Here is a 20,007-nt window from a genome sequence, read left to right as displayed (position 1 = left end):
TATTAAAATTATTTTGAATTACAGTTTTTCATTATATGTTTTGAAATTTTACTTACGATGTTTTGATAACAATTTTATAGTGATTTCTTCCTAAAACTTATTATTTATATTTCTTAAGGGAACAAAACAATTTTTAAAGGTTAAAATTATGTATGGGGGGCATAAAAATTTTAGAAATGTTAAGGTGGGGCATGGCCTAAAAAAGGTTGGGAAACACTGCCCTAGAGCCTTTACAATTACGTCGAGACAGCAGCGCTAAGCGCTTTCTATCGACTGTATCACAGCGAGTGCTCTGAGGAATTATTCTCTCTAATACCTGCTTTCCCTTTCCTTCATAAGTCTACGCGGGCCGGCTCTCAATGTCATCGCCTAACTGTGTCATCAATTCCATCGCTCGCAAAAAAAAAAAAATTTGCAACTCCTTTCCTTGTCACAACTTCCAAAAAATTGAATTATTTACCAGCTTACGTATTTCCCTCCTCTTACAGCCTAAATTCCTTCAACCAAAGCGTGAAGCATTTTGCGGGCCGGCAAGGCGAGGGCGACTAGTGCAGAACATTCTTCCCGACTATACTAACTACTGGCTGTCGTCGCGTTTGGACTCTACTATTACTTATCATTAGGTGGTCATTTTCCATCCCAGACAATATAAAAAAACTAATCTAACTAAATTTATATTTAAAGACAGAAAATATTTTTTGTTCAAGTGATGTCCTAACAGATTAGGGCTTAGGTATAATTTATAAATAAAGTGGAAGAGTGAAGAAAGATAGAAATTAATACAAAATAAATATGTTTCCAATTTTCATTTCTATAATCTTTATTTTTGTATAATATAATCTTCCCCGACACATGATTGCCTTTTTCTCTCGTTCTATGGAAAATATAATTATATAGTAGCATTAAAAAGCATAAAATTTATAGTTCCCACACCAGACAAGAAAGGAAGGAAACATCTCAATTCGATAATTACAAGTAGATAAAACTATTTCTCTAGATTTGACTATGCGAACGATCAACAGTCACGGCTCCTTAAAAAAATATCATACTTCAGTACTTCGCTAATTGCGAAAACAATTGCGTGAATATTGATAAACATAATTATATAATATATTGAAATTTTAGTTTTATTAAATTACTGACAATTAATGAAAATTACTGATAATTCGATCCGCTTTAAGTTTCAGTTTAAGCGTCAAGATCAGGAGTTGGTATCCTGTTCCACAAATTACAGCAGATGGAGTATAGGTATACAATTTAATAATAATAAAAATTATTCCATCGCAATCTAATCAGGATATCATTTTATTGATTGCGATATTTAAGTAACATCTGGTGATGATTGACAAAATTTCTTGTCTTAATTTTTCGATTTAATATGAAGAAATTACCCATACTATGGCAAAAACCACATCAAAATCTATTGTGTTGTAAGGAAGATAAAAGGGAACACAAAACTTTAAAAATTTAACTAAGACAATATACACGCTATTTATTGATGACTGAAGAAAATAGATAATTATAGTAATAAAAGCTTGGGCTATAAGAATCACATGTTTTAGTCATATCAATATGAAAATAAAAGAAATTTATAAATTAATGTATAAATTGTGCACTAAAAATTGTATAATTATTAACTGTGTAACTAAAATTATGTCAAAGAAATAATTTGTATAGTTTTAGTTCTTCTCAAAATGGAAAACCATCCCTATTTTGAACAGTATTTCTTGTTTTCTTGCAGAATTCCTGAGTATTTAAATAACTCTATATATTATTAACAAGGTTTATTCACAAATTATATTACACTACTAGCATCAAACATAATTTAATTTTAATTTAATTTTTTAATGGGCCATTGGAATCTGGAGGAATTCCTAATTCTTCATCTGACCAAGTGCTTGGGTCTATGTATGGCCATTCACCCTGAAAATTAAAAAAAATATTTTAATAATATACTACTTTAAAGTAAATGTAATTTATATATAATTAAATAGAACTTATATCAACATTGGGAGTATTCAGCAACTATGTAATATAAAATAACTGCTTCTTTTCTACATGTAAGCCATAGATAACTTACATAAATATGTTCTGGTTCAGTAGCAATATGGTACAGGATCCACCACCAACAAATTCCTCCGAGGACTTCAGCTAAATAAACTATTTTCTTTGATGCTGGAGGAGGAGGCACTCGGTAGGTCCAAACACTTAAAGTAGATATATTTTTTTGATTTTCATAAAGAAATATCTTATTATAAACTATGACTAACTGTTTAATGTAAAATCATTTTTTTTTAGTACAAGTGGTTTGAATTACAGAACTTTGTATAAAGCATTTATACACAATTTAAAGGAAAGTTATTCTGTTATATAACATGTATATATAATTTATGAGATCGATATATATATCTTATAAAAACAAATTTCTTGATATCGTAAAATATAGCATCTAATGACATAACAACTGATCACGATATAATACTAACCCATGGCTTCCATTTCTTTTGACTTGTTTTATGTTGGAAGCAGCATCTTTCAATGCTTTTGTAAATAAAGCCCTTGTTAGAAGCGTGCGTCCCAACATTTTATGTAAAATTAATATTTAGTTTTGTGTTAGGATTTTTTTAGGTTGATAAATCTGAAAATACGGAATTTATAGCTGTTAGAAGACAGCTGACTGACAGTGACATTATGACATATCGATAGCATTTTTTTTTTAGATAGGTAGGTACGCAAAAAAACGTTAAAAGTTATACCGCTTAGGTTAATATTACTATTCAAAGATGTATACTAACTACCTGAATCATTGTTTTTGTATTACAATGATAAAGTTTTAATTTACATTAAACCAGTTATTTAACATTTGACATTATATTGCTATACCTTATTTTCTACTACACAACCGCTAGTATAAGATATGATTTGTGTATTACAATATTTATTTAAGGGAAAATATTGCAATTAACATAACAATTAGCTACCTTAAACAGTGGTTATGGTTAGAATCATGTTTCTATTCTCTTTTGTTAGTATCAGATTCCATGCCCCTACACATAGGGATCTTAAAACTTGTGTCGTGAAAAAGTAATGTATACCCTGGATGATGTAATTATAAAATACTAGCTGACCAGTGTCCACTTCGTTGGGTGGTAAACATTTTTACTAGTGATTGATTGGCTGAACATTAATAAAGTTATCTCGCGAGTTTGATATTTTAAATTATCTCTAGAACTATGCAACCAAAAAACAAACTATATTTAAATAAAATTTTCCTTGGTAATAAAGCAATTTATTTCTAAATAGATTGATTGATTGCTGTATATGAAAAAAAAACGTCTAATAGAAATATTACTCAATAATACCTATGTCGTATTATCACTTTACCCATTTGTCCAAATTATATGCAGTAAAAGGGAAAAGCCTTTTGTTTTAAACACTTGAGACGATAAGTTTACTTATTTTGATAAAAATTCATAACCGACTTACTTTGCAAATCCCACTACCACGAGTCTTTTCAATTTTTTCATTTTTCAATGTTAATATATAGCCTATGACACTCACAAATGATGTGGCTCTGTATTGGTAAACGAATTTTCATAATTGGTTCAGTAGATCCAGAGATTACCCCCTACAACCTCACAAACTTTACCTCTTTATAATATTAGTATAGATTTGAATGCCAGTAAAAATATTTTTGAAGGTTAAAAAAGGCAAGAAAATAATAAATAATAATTACAAATAAATATTATTATTAAACAAAATATTTTAAGCTTATCTAATGACTATACACTATACTACATACAACAGTTTTAAATAGCTGCATATATTTATTTTTTATTAGCTTGATCTTGACAACAGGGTTGGCCTCCACTTATACCATCATTTATTATTGCCGCATCATTGTATGGAATATTGTCAAGCTTAATTGTGTCTTCTGTGATTTTAGCCTCTGGAATAGAAAAATATAAACTTCTAAATTATCATTTTGTAGTTCATATTCATTCAAATATAAGATATGAGACAAATATACGAAATATACTTGAACTGTCCATTGCCCATAAGTAATGTTAGATTAGTAGAAGTAGGCTTACACGAAAATATATTATTTATAGGTACTTTAAAAGCAATACTTTTTAAGACGTTACTGGAATGACTGAAACTTTTGTCTATACTATATGTTTATCGAAACAAATTACTAGATTGATTTTAACATTAAAAGCTTTTTATGTTCAAAAGTTTATAACTTAAGCTTAAAGGTATTCATTTATGTATGGATACAATGACGGGAGCTTGAAGATATGATTACATTAAAACATATTTATTCACACACAGGGTCAGTTTTGAGCACCTTTGCAAAAGATTCCATGCAGACTGAGCTGTTATATATTTTATATTTATAGAGATATTAATATGATATTGCATATTACATGAAAGTATATTTGTTGGTTCCACCTTCTATAAGGTTTACTTGTTTTTTTATGGGCTAGAAAGTGATAAAGAGTAACTTTGTGTGGAAGAATAAACAAGAGATGATTTCACTATAAACACTAATGCAAATAAAACCTACAATAATCAAACCATTATGACAATTCCAAAAATTATATAACTTAAACTTAACTTATTATTTAATTAATCATTATAATTATTCATCATCAAATTAAAATTTGTGAAATAAAAATATGCTAGGGCTAATAGTTCCTTACCAAATATGCCTGGTTTGACTTGTTTTGCTTGAATAACTTGAGTTCTCAGTTCCCTTTCCACATCTTCTCCAAATTTAATCATCTGTATAAAAATAAAATATGGTACGAAATTGCAAATGTGAAATGTTTTTTATATTTAATACAAAAGGAAACTAAATCATTCATTATCAATCAGTCATCATTACATAAAACACATTTGTTGTGAAATATAAACATAGATTTTGTGCAAAAGTTACCTCAAAAATTATCATGAACTTGCTTAATTTGATCTTTTTGTGAAAGTAATTGTATCCTTGTTATCCAATTACATTACAAAAATTCAAAATGTATTCCATAAGCTTACCGCTTTTATTGCTTCTTCATTTTCAACATTTCTATTTTTATGATATTCATCATTGATCCTCAACCTAGCTGCATTTAAGGCACGTTCATCTCCATCAAAAACTCTTAATCTAGTGCGATGTAATTGTTTAAAGCTTTTGAGTACCTAAAAAAAATATTTTAAATAATAGTCTCCTAATGTAATTTTTTGCCTAATGTAATGATAAGATATTAGCTTCGATAATACTTAGATATCTTATATTTTCATGTTTTCCTTTATTTCAAATACAAACGTTACAAGACAAGAAAGAAATGTAAAATGTACGTTTCAAAATCCCAACTACATTTCTATAAGTAAGTTTTTACCGATTATAACATTACCATTCTTTTTAATGAAGTCATAATTTAAATATCTTCAGAATTAATTTAATAACATATAAAAGGGCATATCCAACATGGGCTTATAAGACTTAAAAAATATCAAAGAATAAATTGAGTCGTAAATAATTATTTGGCTATTAATAAATTAAATTTTTCTTCCCGCTTACTGACACAAGTGCATATGACATTTGACAATTATGACATAATTACCTAATGATATAATTGCACACTATGGTTGATTTTGACAATTGATACTTGAAATAAGTTCAGGAAATTACTTCGTTGCCAGTATTAACGGGATGCGGCGAAGATGTGTTATTGTGACATATATGTTGGCGCACATCAAAATGGCACATTAAATATGGATAGACACATCGTTGTTGACCGAATATGAAGATTTCATCGCTGATGTTTGACACGAATATTCGATAATGTGGCTACAGAATTATAATTTACGCGAATTGCTTTTAACCAAAATAGCTTCGAAAATCTATATACATTTCAACGACGAAGCAAGGAAGCGGTTCATAGTCGAACATAATTTTTTTTAATATGGTCAATATATTTATAAATCTATTTTTAATTAATAATTTATAGATCACTTTCAGAAGATAAAACTATATTTTTAGTAACAATCAAAACTAATTTTTCAATCCATCTCATCTAGGCGTATAAATTTTTTTCGATTGCCCAAAATTTGGCTTTAACAAAAAAAATGTTTATTGAATTGAAAATAAGTTTCTATTTAATGTGTCTCCAATATTTTTTGTTTGACTTTTATCATGAAAATAATTATTTATTTTCATCAAAATTCCACAGATTATTATGGATGATTTTATGGATCATCGAAAAAAGATCGCAGTGTAGTAAAGCGGGGAAAAACGACAACGTTTACGTATTTCATCGAGGAATAACAAAATATACCTTGGCAGTACTGATGATTGTATTTTATCTGTGCTTTCAGGTCGAGTTTGAAGTTTGATATCATTTAATGTTTATTGTTCTTGCATTTTCTATTACTTATTATGAAAAGGGAATGGAAGTGGACTGAGGTCTTATTTGATTTTTATGTTATGTATATCTATTTTTTATAAGGAACGGTGGTCATAGTTGTTGGTTATTTTTGTTTTTAATTGCAAAATTTTATAAGTGTAATTTATTGCTACTGTAATGTAGGTTTTCAAGTGTGAATTGTGAATCATTGTGGTGATATCTTCAGACAATTAGCTAATTTGCAGTTTCCGGTAAGAGATAAAGGATAATATTAAATTTTATCTTGGTATTTGGTAGCTTTCGCTTACTAATAAATTTCATAAGCTTGTGCCCAACAATGTATATAATACACCATTTGTAAACCGCTTAAATTTTTGTTTTACATAAAAAGAATTGTCAGTAACAATGTTTTTATATAGTTTTTATAATTCAAGAGTTTATTTAACATTTATCTATAACATCTAAAACTTGATTGACATTTTGCCTAGATGGCTATAAAAGATAGAAAAATTAGGTCATATTATGAACTTTGAGTTTAAATGACCTTTTCTACGTTTCTGTCATACAAGTATTTTTTTTAGTTAACATAGTTAAAAGTTTCTTATTTGATTCTTTTACTGACCCATTTTTAAACATTTGTTGTTATAGTAGTGTAAAATTTAAGGATACTATGTCATAAAATTTTAATTAACTTCTTTTCTTGTGATTAATTATTTTGTTGGCCACTCAGATGTTTTTTTGTAAATTAATTAAATTATATCTCATTTAAAAAGATTATTAAATATTGTCCATTTCTTGATCTACAAATGCAGTCTATGTGAAATTTGTAATTATATAATCTCTATCATACTATAAACAATCAAATATTTAATAAAAAAAACAATATTATATTAAAACTGTTATATTTCAATGATACTATATTCAAGGTTTTATTAAAATAGTTTTTTCTTTAATAAAAAAAAATCAACAATTTCTACATACATGATACTACTCTATATAAAAAATATTGCATTTTTATGTTTGTATTGTAAGGTAGTTGTTAGGTAATAAATAATTATTAATGTCATATTTATATCAGTATGTGACATTTACTTCAACAAAGTCCTTTATCTACAACAAGATAGTTAAAAGATACTACATAATAAATAGTAGCCATTAGAAATTATATTTACAAGAGATAAGGCTAGTTTTCTTTATGTAATATCTATTTTGTTAATAATAAATAATTATGTAAGCTTTTATATTAAATTGTAATGAATAAATATAAAATTTAATTAAAAAATGAATAAATAAAAGATTAATTTATTTATCTCAGAAATTCTACTTACATTACTTTCATTTTTGATGTTTTAAAATTCAAATGAGTATTAGTCATAATATTATGTAGATAATTTTGTAAAAAAAATAATCAAATGTAGGTTCTGTGTCATTTATAACAATAATAGTATCTTACTATAAACACGTAATTATAAAATGTATGAATTTTAATAAAACAATCTGTTGACTTTTGATCATAGGTTACATTAGTCATACTATCACTGTTATATAAATATAAATAATACCACATGTACTAATTACCTATTCAACTTAAAAATTATAATACATCAGTTTACTGGAACTTATGAGTAATTTATTCCACATATGGTGACCAGATTTCTATGAAGCATTCATAGATATTTTAGCATAAAATTTTGTTCATATGTTCACTTTTAACATTACATAATATTTACCGCAGTAAACATTAAGTATAGTTAAAAGTGAAATGTTTGAAAATTAGTCTTAAATGTAATCTCTACATACTTCATAACATATGTTATGAATAAAATGGTATATATTTTTTCCAGTGTATTTAACTTCTTTATGAAATTTTATTATAATGAAATAATATTCATTATTGATGAAAATTCCAGTAATTTTAATGTTATATTGTTATGTTACTGTTCTGCCTACAATTTTGGATGATTAACATTATATACACTGTTCCAATGTGTCCCACATTGTGGATACACAATATTCCACACAACAAGGCAATAATATACTTTGCAGTGTTACAATTCAATCATACTCAACAGTATATAAAGTGTTGCCTGTTTAATTGTTTGAAATAAAAAAAAACGAACCCGATTTTAGGAGAACTTTCATATTACCATTGTTTGTCATTATTTATATATGTAGATTAGTGTCGACATATAATGCAAAGGAATAGTAATAATAAAAAGAAATAAGATTTTTTATTATTATATTATGGGCTTGTTTACATTATTGACGTAATTTCCGAGTAAGTTTAAAAAAATACGCTGACGACACAATTAAACCATATTACCTTTGTGTCGGAGAAAATCTGCATTAGGATAATTATTAAATCTTCACTAGACAAGGCAGTAAAGTTATTTCAAAATATTAACTAAAGCAGTTGTTAATAAAAAATATTTAAAGTATGCATCAGGTCTGTTTCGTATAAAGGCGATAAAAGGGAAATTATTGGTGTCGTCAGCATAGGAGAGCCAAGCACAAAATAAATTTTAATTCAAGTTTAGTCATTGTTAAACATAATGTTGTTTTAAGAAATGCGAGAATTCTATACGCAAACATATAGGAAAAAATATTGAAGGTTAAAACAAAATTCGTATCAACAATACATTTCAGATGTTTATTTAAACTACCATTTATTTACTCCTAGCAACGTTGTATATCGTAATTCGAACAGACTGCGCTCAAACATTTCTTTTTTCCTGGTAATTGAATGTTTTATCATTGTTGCATCCGGGATGAGATGGTTGACGTGTCAGCGTTATTCGTCCGTTGTCTGCACGTTCTCACAAGATAAGTTACAACCTTACGGGCAATTTTTACTGCGCTCATTTAAATAAGTTAGAGGCGAACAACTCATGCCAGATACTACTGTTAGATAATTCAAGTAAAATAGATATTTTTTATTTATTTTATATTAATTAGTTATTTGTAACGAATCTTACTCATAGACATGTAAAGAAATATCGCGAATACTAATGTAACGCATGTTAAAGAGGTTAGTCAGTGCCATACCCACACGTAGTGACCTGTTTAGCTCATAACGGTCATAATTGTTTAGCTCTTCACTACCGTCTGGTGTTTTGTCAATATACGTGACAATTGGATGGAACACGAGAAGCGTTTCTGTTTAATATGTTTATGTTTACAATACACATACTCCGATTAAAAGAATCAGCCAGTAAGTGACCTCTTTAAACTGAATAGGTCATCTTCAATGTGTCTAACGAAATAATTATTAGTGCAATAGAGCTAGGTACTTTAAATTGTTGATTATAACGCAAAGTAACGCTATTAATAAAATGAACACTTTTTGTCGTACACATAATTTAACGTTCATATTTCAACCGTATAGTTGTTATATTTTTCTAGAAAATTGGCAACCAACTTAAAACTACAATAGGATTTACTAATTGAAGTAATAACTACCACCGGTTCAAAGACGGAAAATGAATCATCAAAATCTGATAAGAACCGGCAAAAGAAGTTCAGTAATTGTAAGGCGACACTTGATAGCCATAAATGTTACACTGCTTGCGCTTAGACTTAAATCCACTATCTAGTACAAAGCGATGCAGTCTGGGATGGTACAATACCACCCCAGAAGAGCGTTTATCAAGCCCAATAGCCGTTACTATTCTAAGGGAAATGTTGGGATGAGATGAACCGATTTTTATTTGCAATGTAACGTAAGCAATGATAACCATATATTTAATTTTTTTCGTTTAATTTTTTCGCTAACATTCGGCTTCATGTAGATTTTTTTAAACAAATATACAGCAAATATCCGTAATTAATTTGACACAGCGTCTATACTTAGTAGTGTTATTGATCTACGTAGCTATTTGTGGCGTAAAACGAGGTAACCTACTTATATATATTGCTTTCACTATTCTTTCTAATGTAGAGTTGCAGGTATTTATTATTACTTGTAACGTTAATTATTGTTAGGATTGTCTAGATTTTTGTAATAGGCGTAATTGTTGATAGGTTTACCTATAGACATGTAAGTGCAGATGTGCTCAAGTGTGAATGAAGCCAGTATAATTAGAAGTATAAAGAACGAAGTGGCAATTTAATCAACGGCGTCTCATGTAACTGTATTCAGAAATGAAATTGCGAGTACCGAAATTATATTATCAATGGTTTTAGAATTGCTCATCTTACTAGTTATTCCTAAAAATAAAAGTGGCTTGCTTCACAAGGTTGCAGATTCTGAAATCGTGGGTTCAAATCCCGGGGTCGCTTGTGTTGAGTATAATTGGGGTTTTGTGTGATTATATTATAACTCTCAATACTCCCCCCGGATTTGAAATTTGTCGCTTTTCAGTGTTGACACCCCTGGGTCTTAATTACGCTTTCGGCTATGCTCCTGAACTATTTTCGATTTAGATGTGTGGGATTTGTGAGAACACACTTAAGCACTATAATATTTGTGCAGTTGGCTAGTCTCCATTGAATTGCTGTCGTGTCCGACATCGGTCAGGATAGCATCATATTTGTGAAAACTTACTAATAAATAAATTATCAAAGTATGTATGTAAAAAGGCAAATTAGGTATATGAATTTATTATAAAATCAATTAATTAAGCATAAAAAAATATTCAAGAAATAAAAACAAATATTTTTCCCTACGTGTATTGTTGTATGTTCATAATAACATGAAAATAAAATAGCAATAAAATTTTTACTTAATGTATCATACACCGCAATTACCATTGAAAATGATAAGACCAGCATATAAACATAATTTTATGACACATCGCATGCAGTGCTTCCGAACATTACCGATGATAGATGCGCAGCATCCGACTTCAAGTAACGATTTCTAACAGCTTTTAACAATTCACTCATATTAATATTACGTTTTAGATAAACAGAAGATAATTCATTTTTAGATATTATTTATTTCTATTATCTGAACCAAATTGCCGTGTTTCATTAATAGTAGTGGCGGATGGCGGTTTTAATAATAACTAGTTAAAAATTATTTTATTTATTTTTGTTTATAAAAAAAATGCGTCATTTAAACTTAAAAAGCAAAACTTTATTTAAATTCAAAATTTAAATAATTACACGAAATAAATATACAATAAAGTACTTATATATTTATTATACAAGAATGTTTGTAATATTATAAGATATAATTAGCAATCCATCCTGGTTTCGCATGAGAAAAAGTTAGTAATTCATCTTGCAACGGTCTTGTTAATAATGAGATATTAACAAATATTATAATCAGTATCGAGCCAAGCGATTAATTTCCCGAACTGTATTATATCCTAACTTGCGCCCTATTTCTTTTTTCGTTAATTTATTCGTACTTTTAATATTTATCAAAATAGTGGTAGCGAAAAGATGGAGAGATTTTATTTTATGTTATTAAATTATTACTAATTAAGATGAATATTTTAGTTAGATATAACCTAATTATAATGATTGTGATGTTGATGATGATAAAAAACAGACTGCCCATAAAGTTCTAAAGTTATAGTAATATGTATAATTTTGTTGAAGTGGCATTTGGTTAAAAGCTAGAGTGAACTAAGATATAACTGTTTGCAATCACATTGTACTTAGTATTTTTAGATTCAGCCCACTCAACCAGTTCGAAGTAGGTACGCGTTCTGTACTACTGCAATAAAATAGTCTTTATAGCAAAGGCAAGTGTGTCCAATTTTGTTTAATTTTTTACAATTATTGTTTGTATTTCAAAATTTTACTATGAAAAAAAGTAAAGCAAAAATGTCGCAATGAATATGAATGCTGTAAATTAATCTAGCTAAGGAAAAATTTATTGCCATAACTGACAAGGAATGGAGAAATGTTTATGCTATTTAAGAGGAAAATAAATTGCAGGGTATAGATGAGGGTACACATTAGAATGAATTATCATTAAAATGATTTATCGGATGAAATTGATGTTGAGGATTAATATGTAATGTCAAGAGTTAAAGAAATTCATGATTATAAATGACGTTTAATGTGTATCATAATAAAAACCTAAAACTTTTTGTTTAAAATAATTATCTACTGACCATTCACTACTACAAACGCAAAAACGTATACAAGCTGATTTGACTGCATCTTCTGTTTTAAAATTATTTAATACGAAATGTATTAAAAAAGGATGCAAATAATAATTAATTATCGATTAAAAAATTTTCTTTTTATCATACAAATTAAGCTTCAAAAAAATAAATCTAACCACCACGTGTGTTTCGTGGTCATGAAAGTGCTTAATGCTTTTTCAAAAGCCATGGTATTTATTAACTTATAATCGTTGCTTAACGGCTTTTTAGTTAAACGTGATTAAACACTGATTACTCTTTTTCTCTCATTATTGTTTTGACATTCGATAGAAGAAGACAACATTGTTTAACTAATCACCCGCTAAACAACGTTTTTAAGAAAAGCCGTTAGACTTTGTGCAGTTAATTTACCGTTAATAAACCATTGGACCAAATTTCAGATAAATATAAATAAGAAACAAAAACTGTTGAAAATGTATCCACATAAGCGAACAGTAACAATCGTACCGATTCGTACGACTACCATGATTACTTTGGTTATGCTTTTATTGTTGTCATAACTAATTCGGATGGCTTGATAATTTTTTGAGATATTGGTAATTGCGTCAATATAGTGAAGACAAAGTGTATGGGCGTTGTATGAAATAAGAAATTACAGTAAGCGTCGCCATGTGTGCACCATCAGAAACTGGTTACTGGTTCGGAAAATCGGAAAATAATTCCTACACTGAGTGATTAGTGCTAAAAAGGCTCGCAGCGCTGAGCGAGGAATGTTTGGACTCTTATCGTGGCCTTTACGGCGCCAATTGCTATAGGCCGTGGCTACCTGTTAGCCAGTTACTATCACGTGGCCCATGTGCCCTAAAAAATGTACTTCAACCTAATTATTTTTTTAGTAAGTTTGAAAAATCGAAATCGGTTTAGTATCACTAAATATATTACATATTACGTTTTAAGAAACTCCTTTTATGATGTTAACAAAAAATTATCTTTGCTCTCATCATTAGTCAGCACCAATCCTTAGCAAGATGCGACAAGATGAGTCAGTTTTCTTAATATATATTTTCTTTTTTTAACAGAGAAGACGACGCTAGGTTATTTTTCATTTGGATTATTGTTTTTTTCACCTTTCGTTAGGACGGCGCGAACTATTACAGAAAGAAGATTTTACTGTTATTATGAAACACTAAATAACAATTTAAATTTCACGTATAATGTTGTGAGGCAAAAGACAACATAGCGCTGGTTATCAGATGGTCCCTTTACATCGGAAATATATATTTTTTTATAGAATTGGAAGGCGGACGAGCATATGGACCACTTGATGGTAAGTGGTCACCAACGCCCTTAGACATTGGCATTGTAACAAATGTCAACTATCGCTTACATATCCAATGCGCCACCAACCTTGGGAACTAAGATTTTATATCCCTTGTATGTAATTACACTGGCTCACTCACCCTTCAAACCGGAACACAACAATACCAAGTACTCCTGTTTTGAGGTAGAATATCTGATGAGTAGGTGGTACCTACCCAGACGAGCTTGCACAAAGCCCTACCACCAGTAAAGTAATGCAAAATCAATAAACAATTGATTATACAAATAACAACAGATGAAAATGAGTGTTTGTAAGACAACCATTTGTTATTTTGTCATACAATGACTGCCATTTGGAATCAGATGTAACAAAGCATTGTTATTTGTCGGAAGAATAACTTGCGAGTGGACGAGCGTGCGGCGGATGCTGCCACCAGTAGCCTTCCGTTTATTTGAACAGTTCCTTCTTCTTTCTGATGACGATGTTTTTCCTAGTAACTTTTATCAAAGTTTTATTATCATACAATAAATGGTATTCATACAATTGAAACATTTACAAAAGTTTGATAGAACCTAAAAATCATATATATATATTTTAGGTTCTTACATATGAAATTGGCGTTTTGAACGGGAGGAATATAAAGTCAATTTTTTTTTTGTAAAATAAATTTAATTAATCAAAGTATGCACCGTTGTTATCTATGCACTTTTGCCATCTCATAGGTAGTTCATTGATCCCTTTACTAAAAAACCATGGGGGCGACAATTAATGAGCTCTTTGAAGGCCGATTGGACTGCGCATCGAAGTTGAATTTTTTCCTTGTAAGAAGCTGTCCAAATTCCGGAAAAATTTTAATCTGTTGGAGTAAGGTCCGGGGAGTACGGTGGATGTCGCAGACATTCCAATCGTAGCTCATTTAACTTAGTGGTTGTTTGTTGTGCAGTGTGTGGTCTTGCGTTGTCGTAAAGCAGCAGTGACCTAGAGCGATTGACCAATCTCGGTTGTTTAGCAGCTAGTTCTTCCTTCATGGTTTGCAGTTGCTGACAATAGATATCTGCCGTAATCGTTTGGCCAGATTTTAGAAAGCTGTAGTGAACGACACCGGCGCTAGTCCACTTAACACTCACAAGTAACTTTTTCTGAGTCAATTTTCGTTTAGGGCAGGACCAGGGTTCAGCCATTGCGACGAGCGCTTCCGATTATCGTACAGTATCCACTTTTCATCACAAGTAATGATTCGATTTAAAATCCCTTAATTATTGTGTCGGTTGAGCAAAGTAACACAGCAGTCGATGCGTGTTTGCAAGTTCGATTCACTCAATTCATGAGGTACCCATCGTTCAAGTTTTTTTACTTTACCGATTTGCTTCAATTGGATTAATACAGTTTTATCACTTACTCGGGGTAAATGTAAGTCTGCAGCAATCTCTGAAGTGCTTTGTGATGGATACGCTTCCACAATAGCCATATAATTCTTCATTTTCCACTTTGATCTACGGCCGTCCACGGGGTTGGTTCTGAAGGTCAAAATTTCCACCAGCACCGTACACATAATTAATCCTTCGAGCTGTTTCTGCAGCACTGGTGCCACGATAGAACTCGTATTCGTAAATATACCGATATTTGATGTTTTCCATTGTGCGGTAATATATATATATATATAAATAAATTTCGTTAAAATTATTTTAAAAAGATAGGTTTATATGTTTTATTTTTCTTTAAATTTTATACTTCTATTAGTATGATACAAACTAATGATCCATTAAATGATTGTTTACGCTTTAGTACACATATATTGTATGCAATACCTAATAGTCCATCTGTATGCATATGTCCACAATGTGTACTGAGATGGTAAGCTTATAATAATGAGATTATTATGGACGGTTTGGCAAATATGTCGGGCATAGCAATATAGTCAGGCAGAGGAAGCTTTTAAGCTATCAATATATTAATGTTATTTTAGTTCTAAATATTAATGTTTATATAAAAATATCTATTTAGTAAATAGCTATATTTTATCATGAGCAATATCTATATGTACGGTTTTTTTTTATTTTACTGCCAAGATTTAGATGTTTTTCGACAAGTACACGAAAAAAGTTCAGGCGTTATATGGGCTAACTACATTCAGAAGCATGCTTACACGTACATTACGTACACTGCGTAATATTTATATTAAGTTCAACGAACTTGATTTGAATCGTTTACCTACATATAATTTATTCACTTTATAAAACAACCAGTTTGTGTTTGTGCATACCGATGCAAATTATTTCAACCGTTATATTACTTCTTGCGGTTTGATTTTTCCTAGTATCCGATGTGATATCTGTTATCTTTATAATCTTTATAATATAGTATTATATATAAAACTTACCGTCCAGGCTTTGCACGGGTAGAATACATAATCCCCCTACATAAAACGTTTATATTGAAGAACAAACATACAAAGAAAACTCGTTTTTTTAGACCAGGAACCTCGCGGTCGTACGTAGAACAACTCACAATAGTTTTATCACAATCGGATGAACTTTATTCATTTTTATTTATGAAAAAGAACATAAAAAATAAAAATATGTGTATACAAACAAACATATACTCTGTTAGAAACGTTCTGTGCAGACGTTAGCTCTAGTTATTGACGATAGTGAAATAACGAATTGCATATCATTAAATATATTAATAAGTAAATTATATTTTTAATAACTCTGGTATAATCGAATAATATATACATTATCGTGTTTGGTGACGGTTAATGAATTAGCTTATGTCGGATGTTATTTTATTTTTCAACGTGTTCTATCAGCGTAACTTTAGGAAAGGAGTCCGTTGTATAGCTGTCGGAGATTTATGGGCTTATATATATCGCTTTACTCACCCGCAAATATTCTGCTCCACTTTTACGATGGTGTAGACGCACATGGTAAACGTACACGTCACGAGAAATCTATAGTTGCTTAAGAAGTTATTGAGTTCGCGGAGTCGCTGTATCCAATAACGTCTGTGAGACCTCATCCTCATCGCAATATTTTCAGCATAAGTAAGCAATCAAGACTGCCCTTTGTAAATACAAATAGAGGATTATTAAATCGAATTTTGAGATCATAGAGACGGATAGAGTCAGATACTGAAGCCTCACCACATGTTACGTTCCTGAAGGTGTCATGATAAAAATACTTTAATCATTCCTGTTTATTAAACTTGTGCGTTAGTTTAATACATAAGGTAGCGTTGTAACTATGTATATAGTTTACGTCACGGATTATTATTCAGACTTCACTGACCTTGAATGGTTTTAGCGGAACTTTAATTACGCGAATGAAATCAAAGAGCTGTAATTCCTTTGATATGAACTATTAGTACTAGTATATAATGTAGGTGTATCTAGTGTAGGTACCTACTCAAAAAATAGTATAGTATATATACATACACATTATTACACGTTACTGGTGATAGGGCTTTGTGCAAGCTCGTCTGGGTAGGTACCACCCACTCATCAGATATTCTACCGCAAAACAGCAATACTTGATATTGTTGTGTTCCGGTTTGAAGCATATGCTCGTCCACCTTCCTATTCTATTAAAAAAAAAATCTAAGGTGATATCTACATATATTAAGATATTTAAATAATAATAATTATTGAGGACGCATAGTATTTCGGTTAAAAAAAAAGTCTATTGGATTGACATAAATAAATAGAAACAACTTGGTGGTGTTAGGTTAAGGTCGATAAATTCAGATGTGAGTACGATCGTGCTGTTGTTACGGTAAAAAAAAATTAATAACAAATGAAAATTTAACTAGTACGTTTCATGATTTTCTTCACTTTTTGTCTTATTTTTATATTAAAAATTGCGTTACGCTATCAATTATATTAAAATTTGTATCTCTATGTGGGCCATGTTTATAAGGTCGTTTGATTCTAATATTATAATATGTCTGTATGACATATTTATTTCTCCTTTTTACTCCGGAAGCTTGAAATTGTTCACAGGGGACAGTAAAACGTCTTTCTCAATTGTCAACATAAACGAACGACGTGAAGAATACGAGATTGTCAGAATTTTAAATTAAACACTGACACTTTATAACATCAGTATGCAGAGCATTATATTAGTTTTCTATTTTAGTTTAACTAATCATATATTTGGCTCGTATATGTCGTGCAATGAATATTTTATAGGGTAATTAAATTGACACTTGTTAATATAAGTTTTTATTTATGTATAGGATAGTGCGGTAAGAATTCTACATATTATAAACTACATTATTATAATATGATGTAAAGTTATTATGTTTATTTGTTTTGTTTCGAATTTCAAAAACATTCCCGGCTGTATTATATATAGCTTTGTTTGCCTTATTTTACTATACTGTGAGTGCAATCGTAATAGAAAAACCAACGGTCTTACTTATAAATGTTAGTTAAACTCAAAAATGTTTTTACTCTTTTTGTCATTATTGATTTGAAATTCGAAAGAAGAAGAAGAAATTGTTTCACTACTCACTTGCTAAACAAAGTTTATAAGTAAGGCTTCAAAAGTTTAACGCGATCGACAGATTTCGAAAGCGTATATATAAATAGCATGTGTCGTAAACGCTTCCATATGTATCATACATATTTGATTTTGGCATTATTTATTTATAAGACAGTTTTAATTCCTATAAAAATTGCATGACTGTAATTTTAAACATTTTCTATAAACTAAAATTAGTCTTCGTAACTTGTGTTTAGGATCTTTAGTTTTAAGAAATATTGTAAAACAGTACGAAGTAAGCATAATACAAAAAAAAAATAACGGTTTAAATATATTTTAAATAAGTAAATAATTGTCAAACAGCAAATTTAATTGTAATGCTAGATGCTCTTTAAACGGTAAATAGGTCATAACGTGATGTTATATAATCTATAACATTTCTTTTTCATTCTTTATAGTGATATAAAAACGTAGATACAATCGATTAAAGAAACAAACATTAGGTTTGTATAATAATAAGTATTTGTTTGTGTAGGCCTGTTTGGCTTAATACCATTCTTAGATATTCTACTGTCAAACGACAGCAGTTAATTTAGACTGTATCGCTTTTGTATTACAGTTTAAAGTTAAAGTGAGCCAGTATTATGGTATGGTATGACATATAACATATTTAATCCCAGAGTTATGTCGTTACAACACTGATGCTCGCGGGAGGCGACTTCTTCTCATCAGATACACATTCTCCTCTATCTATTGTTTAAAAATAAAATAAAGTTCAGTGATAAATTGTGTTTTTGATGTCGGAGTATAAATTATTGATTTATTAATAAAACAAATAACAAATTCCCTTCATTTGCCTAAACTAAGAGCACTCATTATAAAAATTAATGCTATTCGATGAATCCATTCATTATACATATTATTTTTTTCTTTGTTCTAGACAAAGCAATTCATAATTTGCCACAACAGGCAACGAGAGGAAAGGCTAAACAAGCGCTGAATGCATATCGTCACGTAAACGATCGCAAACAATACATTTGTTATGGAGTTGCGGTTTAGCGTTGTTTGAACGGTAGCCGATATGTGGAAGACTGTTGTTTTGCTGTCGCTCGCTGCAACAGCCAGCGCCCTGCTTGAAGGACCAAACGTTTGCACCAGACAGGAGACGTGAGTATTACTCTTCATGTCTTTTACTGACTATTGTAAACTAATTAGCAATACGATTCTTAGGTCTTCGGTCTTGTCTATTTGACAAAAATTATTGCCTACAAATGTTTAAATATTACCACATAAATTCTAAAAGATCTCGATTGCGTGCTGTTACGATTCTTTGTTTTAAGGTTGAGAACGCAAAAAGGTATTTATAAAAATCAATGTAAACAATGAAACCTTATTGTTGTGTTTAATTAAATGAAACTATAAAAGAGTCAAATTAAGGAGTTTGCAATACGTGAACCATAAAACTGCTAAATGTTAAAGATTATTAATTGTTGCAATATTTTTCATTTATAGTTGTTAGTAAGACAGGCAAAATATACCCTGCCCGATTGTAAGGTTACCACCGCCCATAGACCCATTGGCACTGTAAGAAATATTATCGGTCACATCGCCAATGCACCACCAATTTTCGTTTGGAACTTATTGCATTTGCTGGTCCAATCGATTTGTTAAATAAACACGTGGTAGTTTTCTTCACGATTCCTTATTATATTATATACACAAATAAAGCGTATGAAACCTCATTG

The 20,007-nt window shown here is 29.9% G+C and overlaps 3 protein-coding genes across 4 annotated transcripts in view; 1 reads left to right on the top strand and 2 right to left on the bottom strand.

Moving 5' to 3' along the window:
• Nucleotides 1-1,769: 1,769 nt before the first annotated feature.
• On the bottom strand, nucleotides 1,770-2,682 carry LOC126769304 (NADH dehydrogenase [ubiquinone] 1 beta subcomplex subunit 2, mitochondrial-like). Its single transcript, XM_050487996.1, has 3 exons — nucleotides 2,487-2,682; nucleotides 2,081-2,207; nucleotides 1,770-1,923 (listed from the first exon to the last, which is right to left on the bottom strand). The coding sequence occupies exons 1-3, from the start codon at nucleotides 2,582-2,584 to the stop codon at nucleotides 1,837-1,839; spliced, it is 312 nt and encodes a 103-aa protein (XP_050343953.1). The 5' UTR covers nucleotides 2,585-2,682; the 3' UTR covers nucleotides 1,770-1,836.
• Nucleotides 2,683-3,732: 1,050 nt separating this feature from the next.
• On the bottom strand, nucleotides 3,733-5,589 carry LOC126769301 (complex III assembly factor LYRM7). The gene is made up of 4 exons (XM_050487994.1): nucleotides 5,406-5,589; nucleotides 5,047-5,190; nucleotides 4,704-4,785; nucleotides 3,733-3,949 (listed from the first exon to the last, which is right to left on the bottom strand). Exons 1-4 carry the CDS (start codon nucleotides 5,424-5,426, stop codon nucleotides 3,828-3,830), a joined length of 369 nt encoding a protein of 122 aa, XP_050343951.1. The 5' UTR covers nucleotides 5,427-5,589; the 3' UTR covers nucleotides 3,733-3,827.
• Nucleotides 5,590-6,377: 788 nt separating this feature from the next.
• LOC126769260 (protein draper) overlaps nucleotides 6,378-20,007 on the top strand; it is a 30,689-nt gene continuing 17,059 nt past the window's right edge. For both annotated transcript variants that reach the window (XM_050487921.1, XM_050487920.1), the window contains exons 1-2: nucleotides 6,378-6,649; nucleotides 19,203-19,429. In XM_050487921.1, the coding sequence (XP_050343878.1) occupies nucleotides 19,344-19,429 (86 nt within the window). In that variant the 5' untranslated portion in view covers nucleotides 6,378-6,649; nucleotides 19,203-19,343. The remainder of the gene's footprint in view (nucleotides 6,650-19,202; nucleotides 19,430-20,007) is intronic.

Source organism: Nymphalis io, chromosome 6 (genome assembly GCF_905147045.1).
Source record: "Nymphalis io chromosome 6, ilAglIoxx1.1, whole genome shotgun sequence".
NCBI classification, from domain to species: domain Eukaryota; kingdom Metazoa; phylum Arthropoda; class Insecta; order Lepidoptera; family Nymphalidae; genus Nymphalis; species Nymphalis io.
This window is presented reverse-complemented; position numbering and strand designations above follow the sequence as displayed.